The sequence below is a fragment of the Aethalodelphis obliquidens genome, unplaced genomic scaffold, assembly GCF_003676395.1.
Source record: "Aethalodelphis obliquidens isolate GAN/ISIS:26980383/991018 unplaced genomic scaffold, ASM367639v1 scaffold18, whole genome shotgun sequence".
Lineage (NCBI taxonomy): Eukaryota > Metazoa > Chordata > Mammalia > Artiodactyla > Delphinidae > Aethalodelphis > Aethalodelphis obliquidens.
Window position 1 is genome coordinate 14,110,052 of NW_020837962.1, and position 14,842 is coordinate 14,124,893.

The 14,842-nt window shown below is 47.1% G+C and overlaps 1 protein-coding gene across 2 annotated transcripts in view; it reads left to right on the forward strand.

Annotated features, from left to right (window-relative positions):
- The window catches only part of PCSK2 (proprotein convertase subtilisin/kexin type 2), a 214,647-nt gene extending 203,012 nt beyond the window's left edge, over positions 1-11,635 (forward strand). For both annotated transcript variants that reach the window (XM_027118318.1, XM_027118319.1), the window contains 2 exons: positions 4,467-4,694; positions 10,964-11,635. In XM_027118318.1, coding sequence (XP_026974119.1) covers positions 4,467-4,694; positions 10,964-11,450 — 715 coding nt within the window. In that variant the 3' untranslated portion in view covers positions 11,451-11,635. The remainder of the gene's footprint in view (positions 1-4,466; positions 4,695-10,963) is intronic.
- Positions 11,636-14,842: the final 3,207 nt, after the last annotated feature.

Below are 14,842 nucleotides of genomic sequence, written 5' to 3' on the forward strand. Positions count from 1 at the left end.
TAATACAGAGGTGAGGAGCCCGGGCAAGTGCAGGGTGGCCACCAAGAATCAGGGACTCTGTCTCTAGATTTCTGTTCTTCTACACCTTCATGTTATCTAGATGCCACGGGAGCTCCAGCCATCATGTTTACATGTCAGGCAGGAAGAGGGGGAAAGCAAAGGGAAAAAAGAAATCCACCAGCTGAGTGATCCCTGTTTAAAAATTTTTCAAAAAATCACCCAGGGACTTATTTCTTATTGGCCAGAACTGTCACATGGCTACCCCAGACTGCAAGGGAGGATGGAAAATGTAGTTTTGTAGCTGTTCTCTCCTTAAATTCCCTTTGCTGTCTTGATTATCAGGAGGAAAATGTGAACTGGAATCCAGAGAATTTGATACCATAAATAGAAGAACTCTGAAAAACAATGGTCTTTCAGGGGTAATCCTCACAAATAGGGAACTCAAAAAAAAAAAAAAAGGGCACTATTTTGCACCAGTGGGAGGTTAGTACACCAGTCGTAAGTGCAGGGCTCTGTAGGAGATATGGTTCTACGGATCATTCACAGGCAAAAACTCACTTGCCAGGACCAGCTTTAGAGGCTTAGGAAACAGCCCATTCCGAGGTCTCCCTGGTGCAGGATTCCTCTTCCAGCCATGCGGGGTCAGTCTCTCCCTGGGCTTCACACTGGTTTTTCCAAGAGCCCACACTCTCTTGCTCAAGACGGCTGCCACCTTGGCCAGGCTCTGAGTGACCTCTCTCCTTGGAGCCCTGGCCTGTCCTTGCATCTTATCTAGAAGCCCTGGGTTTGGCTTTGACCTCCGGAGATGTTCTCTCTGAACCGAGAGGCAGATGGCCCATCCCAAGTGGCCTAGGACCAGTCTGCTGACAGCTGAACGTTTACCCCGGAACATCACAGGGTCCTATGAGCGATTGGACCCAGCCAATAGGTGCCCTGCAGCTGCACAGATGTCACCATTTTCACTAATAGTTCACCGGGGGTTCCTCGTACATGGCCTTGTTACTGCTCGCGGCTCGTTCCTCGTGGTCACTTGTTCGTGGGCCAGGTTCCTGCAGCATCCTCTTTCCAGTCCCACGTCTTGATTCCTCCTCCCTGGTGATGTTTCTGGAGATCGGATCACGGGTCTCTCTGCCCTTCCTGTCTGTCACTAAGATAAAGTCCCTACATTCATCCTCTCCACCTCTGTTCCTGGCTCTACCTCCCCGACTCATACAGGGCTCCCAACCTCCTGTGCTGATATGTGCCTTCTCCCGCCTCTAGATCCTTCCTTCCAGAACCTTCTCTCCCTAGGAACTCCCCTTCTCTGTGTTTACTCAGTCACTCCCACTCGTCCCTTTGACCTTAGCTAAAAATACCACTTCCTGAGAGACCCTTGCTGACCCCCTGGACCAGAGTTTCTCAAATTTGCTGCTGCTGATGAGAATCCCTGGAGTGCTTGCTAAGAACAGACATCCAAGCCCACGCCAGGTCCACAGGCTCAGAATCTCCAGAAGCCGCAGTTGTAACAAGCACCCCCAGTGCCGCCAGGAAGTTAAGAACCACCCCCCACCCCCGCCCCCACCCCAAGCAGGTTTGCTGGAGCCTTTGGCAGATGCTTGGACAGGCCCACGGGATCAGCATCTCTGGGTCCTGTCTGACTTCGTCACTGTGTTCACGTTGGTTCACATGTGCAGACGAGGTTGTGAACCGCCATCTCAGACCCGTGTTCTCAAACCCCGTGTGCAGAAGCACCACCTGCGCTTTGTCTTGAGGGCACATCCTCAGGCCCACAGCCTCCAGGAGGCCGATTCCAGAGACCTGAGGTTGAGGCCAGGAATCCGTATCTGTCACGAGTCCCCATGCGGTTCTGATGCAGGACCACAGTCTGTGAGACTCCCTGGCTGGGATAACTCAGGGTTCCACTGTTGGCTCCCCTGGCATTTTAAAATATTGAGGTGTCTGTCTGTCCCCCGGGCTGTAGGCTCTGAGAGGGCAGAGACCTTCCTATGACCTGCCCAGAACTAGTGCAGAGCCTGGACATGATACCTTTCCATATATCTGTCTTACTTTCCCAGCTATCATATAAAATATTTGAGAAAATGTCATGTTCCTTGTCCTGTAGCACTGAACACAGTGACTTTTATATTGTAGATGTTCTGTAAATTTATTTTTTATTATTTAATAGGTATCACCTACAATCCTTGAGCTGCTATGGTAGGATTAAAGCCTAAAGCACGTTGATGAAATAATTATTTTACACAATAGTATCTTCGGTCAATTCAGAAGTTGCTCAGAATGGGGAAATGAGAGGGACTCTGCTTTACTTTTCAGACATGAGCAAATGGTTGTTCAAATGGTGTCACAGATTCAGTGACATTGGAGTATGGCGCACGCTCTGATTTATTTTAGAAGTAGAACATCCTTGTTCTAGCACATTCTTTCTCTCTTATGGACCCGATGAGAATAAATCCGTGGAGAAACATCTAGTGGGGTTAGAAGCATGGCTCATTCTTGCAGGAGAACCCCTAGCAAAGATGAGAGATGCTCCACCTGCCAGCCAGCCCTTGGATCACCTTGAGGTCACCAGATCCTCGTTTATCGACACTTTTGAGTTAAATGAATTCAGAATCCTATTCCAGCAAAACAATGAGCTTTCGGCCATAATCAACTTCAGGAAATTTCACACTGTTCACCTAGTCCACATGTCCAGGGGACCATATGTCCAAGATATGTTCTTAAATTTCTCAAATAAGCATTGACCTTCCTTGAAACTTTCTCTTTAAAAGCTGAAGGTCTTCCTGGACTTCCCTCTCCTCAATATTATGTGCAAACCTAAATGGGAAAAGAACTTAAAGGTCTGCATTTCAAGAGCATATGAATCACTATCATCTTTTGACTCTGTTTTGAAGCTTTGAACCAATGAATGCTGCTTGTGCTGAGATTTTATCAAATGAGTGATGGTGTTCTTTGAATCATTTGCGTCTAAGGGGAACCGTAGTGCAGGGTTTTCCAACTTTTGTGACCGTGACTCTCAGTGAGAAATTAATTTTGCATTGCAACCCAAACACATACTACAATACCACACACGAGTGCGTGCAAACACACACACACACACACACACACACACACACACACACACACAGAGTTTCCCATATTACGTGCACACTGTTATTCTTTTCTGTTCTATTCCACTTGTGATGGCCCCATCCATTAAATCTCTGGTTCTCAACCTCAGCTGTCTACTGGAATGACCTGGGAAGTGTTAACAATTTCCAAAGCCTGGGTCCCACTCCCAGAGATTCTGATTTAAATAGTCTGAGATGTGGCCTGAGCAGTGGAGTTTTAAATGTTCCCACCAGACAGTTTTACTGTGCAGCCCAGATACATAGCCTGTGCAATCAGTTGACCTCCTAGCCCACAAACGGGTCATGACTTACACTTTGAAAAGCACAGACATTGACACTAATGTCAATAGCACAGACTATTAGACATTAATTTCCAAAGACAAGTCTGCAAGCAAAATTGTCTATTTGCTGAATGAAGAGTATGCTGAGGGCTGTCCTGGGCACTGGGAGACAAATATGCTGAAGCTGTTGTCTCTGCCCTTGAAGAACTGACAGCTTCATGTCCCCAAATGGAACACTCCTGCGTAGCCAACACCCAGATCAAGAAACAGAACTCTGTCAGCACCCAGCAGCCCCCTGTGTCCCTTACAGGCACTGCCACCCCAAGATCAACCACTAACCTGGCTTCTGACAGCACAGATTCATTGTGCCTGTGTTTATACTTTAAACAAATGGAACCATACTCTATGTTCTCCTCTGTGTCTGGCTTCTTTGGGTCAGAATTCTTATTGTGAGATTCACACAGTTGTGAGCTCCCTGTTATTCTGAGTAGCTGTAGTTCATTCTCATTGCAGTGCAGTGTTCCACCTCCTATAAACACACCTCAATTGGTTTATTCACTTTACTGTGGATGGGCATTTGAGGACTTCATAGTTTAGGCCTATGAACATTCCAATACGTATATGTCTGGTGAATATATACACACATTTTTGTTGGATACATACCTAAAAATGGAACTTCTGGGCCATAGCTTAAGTGCATGGGCAAGATCTGAAGATAGAGCCAAACCATTTTCCAAGGTGTTTGCAATAACTTACACTTCCATCACCAAAGTACCCAGTTGCTCCACATCTTTGTCAACACTTGGTATTGTCAGTCTTTTTCATTTTAGCCATTCCAGTGCGTGTTAGATATCGCAATTGAAATGTATTTAAGTAAGAAAGGCAAGATATTTTTAATTGACATATATCTATACCTATATTCTCAGTAGTGCATGGAAATCCTCCCTTGACTTGTGGTTTCATAGATGTTTCAACATCTTACCAGGGGTCTATGTCCTACCTTAGTCATTGTGTCTCTCTCCCTCTCTCTCTCCCCTCTTCCCCCGCCCTTGCTCTCAAACACTCTGCCTCCGGTACCCAGCCTGGGTCTGACCTGGAGAGACATGCAGCATCTGACCGTGCTCACCTCCAAACGGAACCAGCTTCACGACGAGGTCCATCAGTGGCGGAGGAACGGGGTCGGCTTGGAGTTTAATCACCTCTTTGGCTACGGGGTACTTGACGCAGGCGCCATGGTGAAAATGGCCAAAGACTGGAAAACTGTGCCTGAGAGGTTCCACTGTGTGGGAGGCTCCGTGCAGGACCCTGAGTAAGTGGGGGCAGCAGTTCTACTGCTGTTTGTGGAAAATACCCAGAGATGGCGCCACCGCACTGGTGACCATAACAGATTCCCTCTCTGCATCATCCTGAGATGCACTGGATTTGATTCAGGGACAACCAGCTTCCAGGCAGAGCTGCAGTGTTGCACAACTCCAAAGTATCCAGTCTACAAAGCCCTGGGGCCTGGAACTTCTTTCCCTTATTGCAAAAAGGGAGAGATTTACAAAGAGGGATTGCCAAGGGGAAGACTTACGGCGTCTGTGCCTTTGCAGACGCTGGGCCACAGCAGGTGGGGACCATGGGCAGTGTGACCAGAGCAGGATGTACAGTTAGTTGCTTCTTGGCTACATTCGAGATTAACAGAAAGGTGGCACGGTTGCAGTATTTAGGGGAACGGGCATTGGGGCCTGCTTAGTCGAGGTTCACCTTGATGTCAGACCTTGTTCTCCGCAATTGCCCTGGACAAGAAGGATGGGTCTCTGTTGATCCTCACGCTCTGTGCTTCGGGGGGGCGGAGGGGAGAGGGAGATGCGGAACGTATATGCTGAGATGAATGACCGTTTCTCTCCCAATTTCGAGTGCACTGAACATTCTGTCATAATCCAGGTACAGGTTGGAATTTGGAGCCAGAGGCAACACTGGAAATAGGCTGTCTGACGCCTCATTTTAGTTAAGGAATCTGGGGCCCTGAGATGTGACCGTCCCAATGGCTCACAACTAACTGGGAACTTATCCAATAGCAGCAGCATTATTTTTTTTTAATCTGGAGAAATCTTTTATTATATTTCAGCTGATTCATAGGTTAAATTTATTTCACAATATCTATAGATGTTCTTGTCTATATAGAAAACATATTTCTTACAGGTTTTTATGCAAATCCATTGAGAATTTACCTTCCACAAATGACCTTCTGTTAGTTGAGACAATTTTATTCCAAACAAAATACACATGTACACATATACTGTGACAGCAATTTTTAAAATGTAAAGTATAGACGGATTTCTTGGTTGGTGTGTGAAAATACGTATGTCAATGCCCCACCCCGCAGAGGTTCTTATTTCTAAGGTTTGGGGTAAAGTCCAGAAGATGGAGGTTTGTGGGTGGTCTCAGCAGCATTATTTTAATGAGAGGAAACTCGAGAGCTATTTCAGCACTAACTCAGCTGGGCTCCAGGAGGACAGGGACCTCATCTGTCTCGTTTGCTGGTGTGTCGTCAGGGCCTAGAACAGCGCCTGGAACTTAGCAGTCATGGGGTCAATATTTGTGGGATGAATGAATGGATGAACATTTAGCATCACCTGGGCACAAGGAAGATGTCTACACGGTGGCAATAGGACCACCAGTCCAGCCAGGGAGATTCAGGGGCAGGGGGCAGGCAGCCTTGTTGGAAGCGCTCTGTGTCCCCTTGTCCACCCACACCTGAATTGTTCTCAGATGCAGGTGAGTGAGGTCTGGGGCAGATGTGCTCATGGAAGAACTCAGAGGCTGGGCAGGGGGTCCTGAGGGCAACGCCCAGGCCAGCTTGGGCCTCTGGTAGAGGCAGCCCTATCACCAGGAATCCAACTTCTCAGGGGCTGGGACGGAGGGATCCGCAGGCTTGACAGCTGCCACTTTCTATGCAGGGCTGTACAGAAACGGCCTCTGAGCAGGTGAGTGGCAACCGTCAGGGTTATGAGTTTCCTCAGCACTCATCTTCCCAGAGAAGCAGTCAATTCGAAAAGCAATTTTCTAAGGAGACTTTATCAGGAGAGTCTGGAAAGGATGCTTGACTAAAATAAAAGGGAAAAATAGAACTGGCTGTGAGCATCTGTGCTGGACCAGCCGAGGGCCGTGAGCAGAGGAAGCCCAGGCCGCCCCATCGGCCAGAGTGTCCCCAGAGCATGCTGTCAGGCACAGGCCACTTCCACCCTCCCCTGTTCACTCAGCTCCTTGAAGACTGTGGTGAACTCCGGATTTTAAGTGAATTTGGAGATCAACGTTCAAACCTGATCCGAATGCCTGAAGCAGCATAGTAGGGCGGAGGGTGTGCTCGGCCACAGCCTGCTGGCCGGGTGGCTGTGGACTGGTCACTTCTGAGCTGCAGTGTCTTCTGTGGGGGTTAATGCCCACCTGACACTGTGACGTGGGGCAGAGCAAACATCAGGTGACCCCTGTTGAGTGTTCTTCAGTGACAACCACATGGCAGGTGTTTTAGATACTCGGGAAAGGGCAGCTGTCATTGTTACTATTATTATTCTAGCGAAACAACTACGGCTTCACAACAGTTTTTATCATACAGCTGAGGATTGAGAACCCAAAGAGCATTCCAAGGGCCCCCTGGGAAGCAACGCCTATTTCTGGGCACAACGTCACTGAGCCCTCATTTTGCACCAACATGCAGTAAGACAAAGATACAAGCCATGTTTGTCTTTATAGGACTTGAGCACCAGGCTTCTGTACTTGTTTCTGAAAGTTCAGAGAGTAGCTCACACCTTCTGATGGGCGCCTCATTTTCAGCAGCGAGCGTGTTCCCGAACGTGGCTGTGTGGCTGGATCAGGGTCTCTGAAGAGCCTCTTTGGTTCCACAAACAGCCATCTCCTACTGCAACCTTCTGATAAACTGACTTTTCCTGAGCACCTGTCCCTGTTCTTTTAAAATAAGAATGAGTTGTACTCCTTTTCTTCTAAAAGCAATATATGGCACTGGAGGAAAGTCAGAACATACAAAGCAGCAAGAAGAGGGTAAGAAAAATCCACGAGAGCTGCTCCCTGCCTCTCCCGACCAACCAACGCCAGGTCGCCTGTGAGAGGGGGTGGTGCTCTCTTTTCTCTATCAAGCTTGCTGCCTCTGGAATTCACAATTCAAGTCAATTTCAAAGTGACAACATTCCAAGAAGAGCGCAGTTAAATGTCCTCTCCCCAGGGCCCCAGGCCCTCAGCCAGCAGGTGGGGATGGGAGTTTGGGGAGCAGGCAAGTCCCCCAGGCGCTAAACAAGCCAGACTCCCAGGGGCCGAGGGGTCCCCGGAGGGGCCTCCGACCCTGGCACACACCCCAACCCCAAGGCTTCTAGGACAATTTGTAAATCCTAACAGGTGTGTGTGCTTGTCCCCACGCCAACCTGCCCAGGTGGATGGCAAAACTCCAATTATTTTCTCAACAATTAGATCTGTGCTGTGCAAAACAGAAGCAACTAACCACGTGTGGCTACTTAGTGAAATTAAATAAATTTAAATTGATCACTAAAATTAAATTTAATTAATTAAAAATTCAGTTCCTCACTCATACTTGTCACATTTCGAGTGCCCAAAAGCCACATGTGGCCAGTGGCTACGGTATTAGCACAGATATAGAACATTTCCATCCTTGCAGGAATTGGTAGTGCTGTTGGCCAGCACTGGTCTAGACATTTGTAAATGTACAACGTATATGAGTGTGTGTCTGTATTTATCTTCACAGCAACTCTTCAAGGTAGGAAGTCATATCCCCATTGTATAGGTAAGGAAAGTAAGCTCAGAAAGTTCAAATTCCTTACCCACAACTGGACCTTTAGTCTACCCATCTAGCTTTCTGCCCAGGGGCTGGAGCCCATGTGATCATTAATCATTTATCAGCTCACCTGTCATGTTTCTGATCCTGTTCTGAGTAAGTAGCATCTTCTTTGAGAGGTCCAGGTAGTGGCTTGCCATACTCACATCTCCAAAGCTGGCCTAATGCCTGCTTTCCACCAAATTGGATGATTTCCCCAGAACCTGGTGCTGGGGACCCTCTGCCCCTGCACCATCACTGGATCTCCATGGCCAGTGGATGCATGATTCAGCATCAGAGTCCACGCAGAGCACACACGGTCCATGAGACTGTCTATGTGTATACTTTAAGTTCCTTGGGAGAGTATTGCCTTTATCAATGAGCTGCAGGGGAGCTCCAGCAAGCCCTCAGATTCTTTGCCTTGGTTCCAAGGGCAACGTGGAACCAAGGCTTGGCTCTGAGCTGGGCGTATGACCAGCATCCTTTTGTAGATGTATTCTACAAGATGTGTGTTTAAAAATACACACCATGGGCTTCCCTGGTGGCGCAGTGTTTAAGAATCCACTGCCAGTGCAGGGGACATGGGTTCAAGCCCTGACCCAGGAAGATCCCACATGCCGCGGAGCAACGAAGTCTGTGCGCCACAGCTACTGAGCCTGCGCTCTAGAGCCCGTGAGCCACAACTACCAAAGCCCATGTGCCTAGAGCCCATGCTCCGCAACAAGAGAAGCCACCACAATGAGAAGCCCACACACCTCAACGAAGAGTAGCCCCTGCTCACCACAGCTAGGGAAAAGCCCACACGCAGCAACGAACACCCAACACAGCCAAAAATAAATAAATAAAATAAATGAAAATTTAAAAAATACACACCATTTTATGCTCCAAAATAAAAGCCATGTCCAGGGAGGACATTAACATAGACAAAGGGCTGGAGAAAGGGAGCTAGTATCATGGTCCAGGCACTGTGCTCAGTGTTTTCCGACATGGTCTTATTTAAACCCACTCACAATGACAATGAGACTTCAAGTATTTGAAAAATTTTCCCAAGCTCTCTTGACCAGTAAGCATAGAAGCAGAATTCTAAGCCAAATAGGTTTATTCCCGAAGTCTGGAGTCCTTCCATGATACCATGCACTCCTCAAATGGAGTTTCCTGTATTATGTTTCTAGTGCAAGAACCTTTGAGCATCTCATCTCCAAAGGAGGCCACTTCCAGAAAGGAGATCAGTTATATGGAAAGACAGCTGAGGAATCTTAGACTGACCGTCCATGGGGCTCCAACTCTATGAGCGAAGAGACTCCCAAATTCCCCTGGTCTGTCACAGGACTGTGCTTCACTAGGATTAATTAACCCAATTTCAGCTTTTTTATGATAGTGTTAACAACCACATTAGCAATAATTTCTCCTTATCAAGGTAGCGAGTACTTTAAAAGAAAAGTATATGAGCTCCTGTCTCAGTCTGGGTTGTCCCAAAAGTAGACCCTGATGGGACTTGGGTACTGACAATGTTTTGAGAGATGATCTCGGGAAACAAGTGAGGAGGTGCAGCTGTAGGCAGGGAAGAGGAAGCAATCCAATAAAGATGCGTTGATGCTCCACTGACCAACACCTTGCCACCCTGGGCAACGCTGAGTTGTCCCCACCAGGAGTGAGGAAGCCAGGTGTATGTACTCACCACCTTCCGTCAGTCGCCGGTAGGGGGCTTTCCCTGTGGGGTTAAATCCCTGACACTTTGGGGCCGGCCCGCACGCAGGCTGAGGACGCTCCCAGGAGGCAGGGAAAGGCTCCAGGAGAGAAGCTGGGAGATGCCGATACCCGTGGTGGATGCAGTCAGGGTCCACAGTAGCCTCAGCTGCAGGCAAACCCAGCAGTGACTTAGGAGAAGCAGGAATGGTGTCCACAGCATCTGCCACCTGCCCCGTCCACACACAGTCGGTTCTGAGAGTGTGGGTAACTTGCTCAGGCTCACACAGCAAGTGTAAGAATTAACCCTGCATTTCGTTTCCTTTTTATGGCTGAGTAATATTCCATTGTATATATGTGCCACATCTTTATCTATTCCTCCTATGATCTTATTTGCAAAGCAGAAATAGAGACGCAGACACAGAGAACACATGTATGGACACCAATAGGGAAGGAAGGGGGTGGGAGGAACTGGCAGATTGGGTTTGACACATATACACTATTGATACTATGTATAAGACAGGTAACTAATGCAAACCTACTGTATAGTTCTTTCTTATATATATATAAATTTATTTCTTTATTTTTGGCTGCGTTGGGTCTTCGTTGCTGCGTGCAGGCTTTCTCTAGTTGCGGCGAGCGGGGGCTGCTCTTCCTTGGGGTGCGTGGGCTTCTCATTGTGGTGGCTTCTCTTGTTGTGGAGCACAGGCTCTAGGCGCGAGGGCTTCCATAGTTGTGGCACATGGGCTCAGTAGTTGTGGCTCGTGAGCTCTAGAGCACAGGCTCAGTAGTTGTGGCGCATCGGCTTAGTTGCCCCGTGGCATGTGGGATCTTCCCGGACCAGGGCTCGAACCTGTGTCCCCTGCACTGGCAGGCGGATTCTTAACCACTGCACCACCAAGGAAGTCCCTACTGTAGAGTTCTACATTTTAATTTTCTAATAAAATTTTCCGTTACCTAAAAAAAGAAATACTAATTCACTCCAGAGCCCCTGCTCTCCCCGCTCCCCAGAGCTGCCCCTGGGAGAGTGTGCCCAGCCCTCACGGTCTCCTCCCCTCTGCCCTCAGGAAAATACCGCCGACCGGCAAGCTGGTGCTGAAGCTCACCACCGCCGCCTGCGAGGGGAAGGAGAACTTCGTGCGCTACCTGGAGCACGTGCAAGCTGTCGTCACGGTCAACGCGACCAGGCGAGGGGACCTGAACATCAACATGACGTCCCCCATGGGCACCAAGTCCATCCTGCTGAGCCGGCGGCCACGGGACGACGACGCCAAGGTGGGCTTCGACAAGTGGCCTTTCATGACCACCCACACCTGGGGGGAAGATGCCCGGGGGACATGGACCCTGGAGCTGGGCTTCGTGGGGAGCGCGCCCCAAAAGGGGGTGCTGAAGGAGTGGACACTGATGCTCCACGGCACGCAGAGCGCCCCGTACATCGACCAGGTGGTGAGGGATTACCAGTCCAAGCTGGCCATGTCCAAGAAGGAGGAGCTGGAGGAAGAGCTGGACGAAGCGGTGGAGAGAAGCCTGAAGAGCATCCTGGGCGAGAACTAGCCCCTCGGCGCCCGCTCCCCGCTGCCGGCCCGCCGCCCCAGCCGGGCATCTAGCGGTTAACCTCCCCCCACACAAGCGACTCCAACTTCTTGCTCCGAAGCTTTGCTCACTGTCAGTGGTTATTTTCATTACCATGGAAGCAACCTTTTTTATTCTGTGCCCCAAATACAGTGTTCCCACCAACACCTCTGTCCTATTTGTGACTCGAAGTTCTTTATTTCTGTCACTCAGATAGGTGATATCTTGCCAACAAACCTGGGACCGCTGTCCCCTCGGTTTCTTTCATAGAAGAGAATGCATTTAAAAAGCCAGGCGCGGTGACGCCAAGGACGTTCATTCACGGTCTCAGCTGAGGACCTGTTACTTAAAAGGAGAATCCAAGGTTATGACAGAGGTGAGCTCTGAGTCTCTTAAAGCACAGATGCTGTAAATCCTTTGGGGAAAGATGTTTTTGACTTTTAGCAAGATTTTTCAGGGATGTAAATGAAGGTGGCGTGAATGGAAAGGTGCCCTAATTACCAGATGGGGAAGAGAGAGTCAGAAAGCATGAAGGTTTGGAAATCTTGCCACCAACGCCCACATCGTAGCTAGTCTCACTCGGCCAGCGTGATACATGTAAAAACTCAGCAGCCTGGCTGCCCTTTACCAGCTGCTGCTCTGAGTGACGGTAAACTCTGCTAGAGATGCCCAAATTACCCTGTGTGTGTAGCCTTCATCCCAGCCCCAATTTTCTGGGGTTCCTCCCATAGTTACCCAAAAGAAGAAAGGCAGGGCAGGATGGCAACACTTCTGGGAAAGGGGCGCTTAGTGGTTTTTAACACAGGAATGTTCCTTTTCTGCAGTCACTCTAGGGCTTCCTAATCTGATGGAAGTGAGAGGTGAGCTGAGTGTTTTCAAGAGCTTTCTGCTTGGGCTTTGATTTCCAAAGCACATGACTAGAGGGAAACACCTTCTGCGTGTTGTGATTTCTCTGATGAGTTGGGGAAACGGCCTCTGTTCCAGAAGAGGTGTGTGCAGGGCGAGGGGGCAGCCATCTCACATGGACCCTCCCTTTGTATGGAGCCCCCTCTGCTGAAGCCAGCTCAGCCCCTAGTAACCTGAGGCCCGAAGGAAGCAGGAGGAGGCCTCTGTACGGAAGCACTCAGTTACCATCTCGGCAGCTAAGCCGTCAGGAGGGGGTTCTACATGTAATCTAAAGGTGACACACCCTCTTCCCCAGTCAACCCCCGAAGACCCCGTCTCATCAGCAAATAGAAATGCTTTCTGAGCAGCTGTCACTTCGTTTTCCTGTTCGAGGACTGGCTCTTCATCACCAATCCCAATGCTCACCCGCTCCCGAGAAACGATGTGCTCGTTTGATTTGATTCCAAAGAACTGATCAACCACTTCTGTTCACACTTCTCTCTTCCCATGGAAGCGGGTAGCTCAGTTCCTTTCCTTAAAGCCAGCAACACAAGAGCAGGAGGTTCCGTCCCCTGAAGGGGGCAACTTGAAGGGAAAAGTCTGGAAAACCCGTTTTCTTTCTTTTTCCCCCCATGTTGGCATGAATTTCTGTCTTCTCTAACACCATATGACCTTCTCTATAGAATGCTTTACAATGTAATACTATTTATGATTTTTAAAAGAAATTTATTACATGTGGCAAAGGTCTTTTTAAACCAGTTTAGACTTAAAGAAAAAATAAATGGAAATCATCAAAATTTCATTTCACATTAACAGTCTGAAAATAAACCAAAGGACGTTATGTGTGCATGTGTGTATAAGTGCACACAGAAATATATATACATATGTAGACTATATACACGTATATAGTCTGTATATACGTGTGTATATATGTGTATATATCTTTATATACACTTGTATAACTGTATATACACACATATACATAAAATGTGTGTATGTGTATTTATTGAAGAAACAGACACCACATTCATCTCTAAAAGAATATTCAGAGAATATCGAGATGATTCTGGCTGAAGGAAAAGGCTGGTGGAAATTCAGGTGAAATGTTCGTCAGCTCCCATTACTTCACCTCTGTAATCTTGCTTCTCTGTATAAACATTAAGTGTCTTATATAGCAGCACAGATATAAAATAGTTGTCCATATTTTCACAGTTATGGTATAATTTGTGAAATTAGAGAGTAACTTATCAGCTTCTTAATAGAAATGGCAAGTTTTGATATGAGTATACAGTCCATAAAGATATATACAGTGCTATTTAAAACTATTCGGTCTCTACTTCATGTTTTACACCAGTATTAACACGAAAATATGTCTACCTAGTGAGGTTTTTATGACATCCTGATTCTAATGCAAGAGATACTTATTTATAGTCATTTATTTTAAAAATGAAAATAAGTGAATAATAATTAATCAAGTTAACATTGCTATTCCCTGTGATAAAATTTTCTAAGTAAATTTAAAAGTACATGATGTAAATTAGGAGATTCAACAATAAAACATTACCTTCCAGAAATTACGTGGGATGTGATATGTATTACATAAAAACACTTCCATCCATTCTGGGAGCAGATCATTAAAAGTTGCCAAAGAGATCTAAAAATCTTGCTTTCATAAATATTCATGAAAGATTTATAATTAGCAAATAAATCATACCCAAATTATGATCTATAGCAGCATTTTTCAAACTCAGGTTACACCCCATTAGTAGTTGTAAAATAAATTTAGGGAGTTAAAACCAGCAATTTTGGAATAGAATAGAACAGATCATGCATATTAATGATAACCATTTTTTTCTGAAAATTTTTTTTTCAGAAATGTGTGTGTGTGTGTGTGTGTGTGTCTGAGTGTGTGTATTGGCTCACAATGTAAAGTACGTTTCTTACTAGGGTCACAAAGATCTTTCAGAAACACTGTTCTAGAATATATTCACCAGGCTAGACTAAGTTATACTGCGGTAATGAACAGCCCCCAGATCTCAGAGGTTTAACACAACAAAGGTTTATTTATGATTTACACAAATTTCACAGGGGATCTGGGTGACTCCCCAAGGCCAGAGATCTCCATTCAGTGACCCAGGGATTCAAGCTGCTTCAACCTTCAACCTTAGGTTTATCATCACAACGTGAGGCTGCGACAGCAGGCAGGAGAAAAGAACCCATGAAGATTTGTTCACTCTTCTACGTTCACCCTGAAGGAGACACACATGTCACTTGACCCACCGTGCACTGGCCAGTACTGGTCAATGACCCTGCCTGCACGGGAAGCACCTGAGGGATTATAGGACAACTAGTGGAATGCTTGGTGAGCCCTGGGGTCTCTACCATAGAGATAACATGATGCCACTTTAAAACATATTCTTATGTAAAGAAAGTAAACTGAGTGGAAAATATAAGGGAAGCGTAACTGGGGATGTATTTATAACATAAAC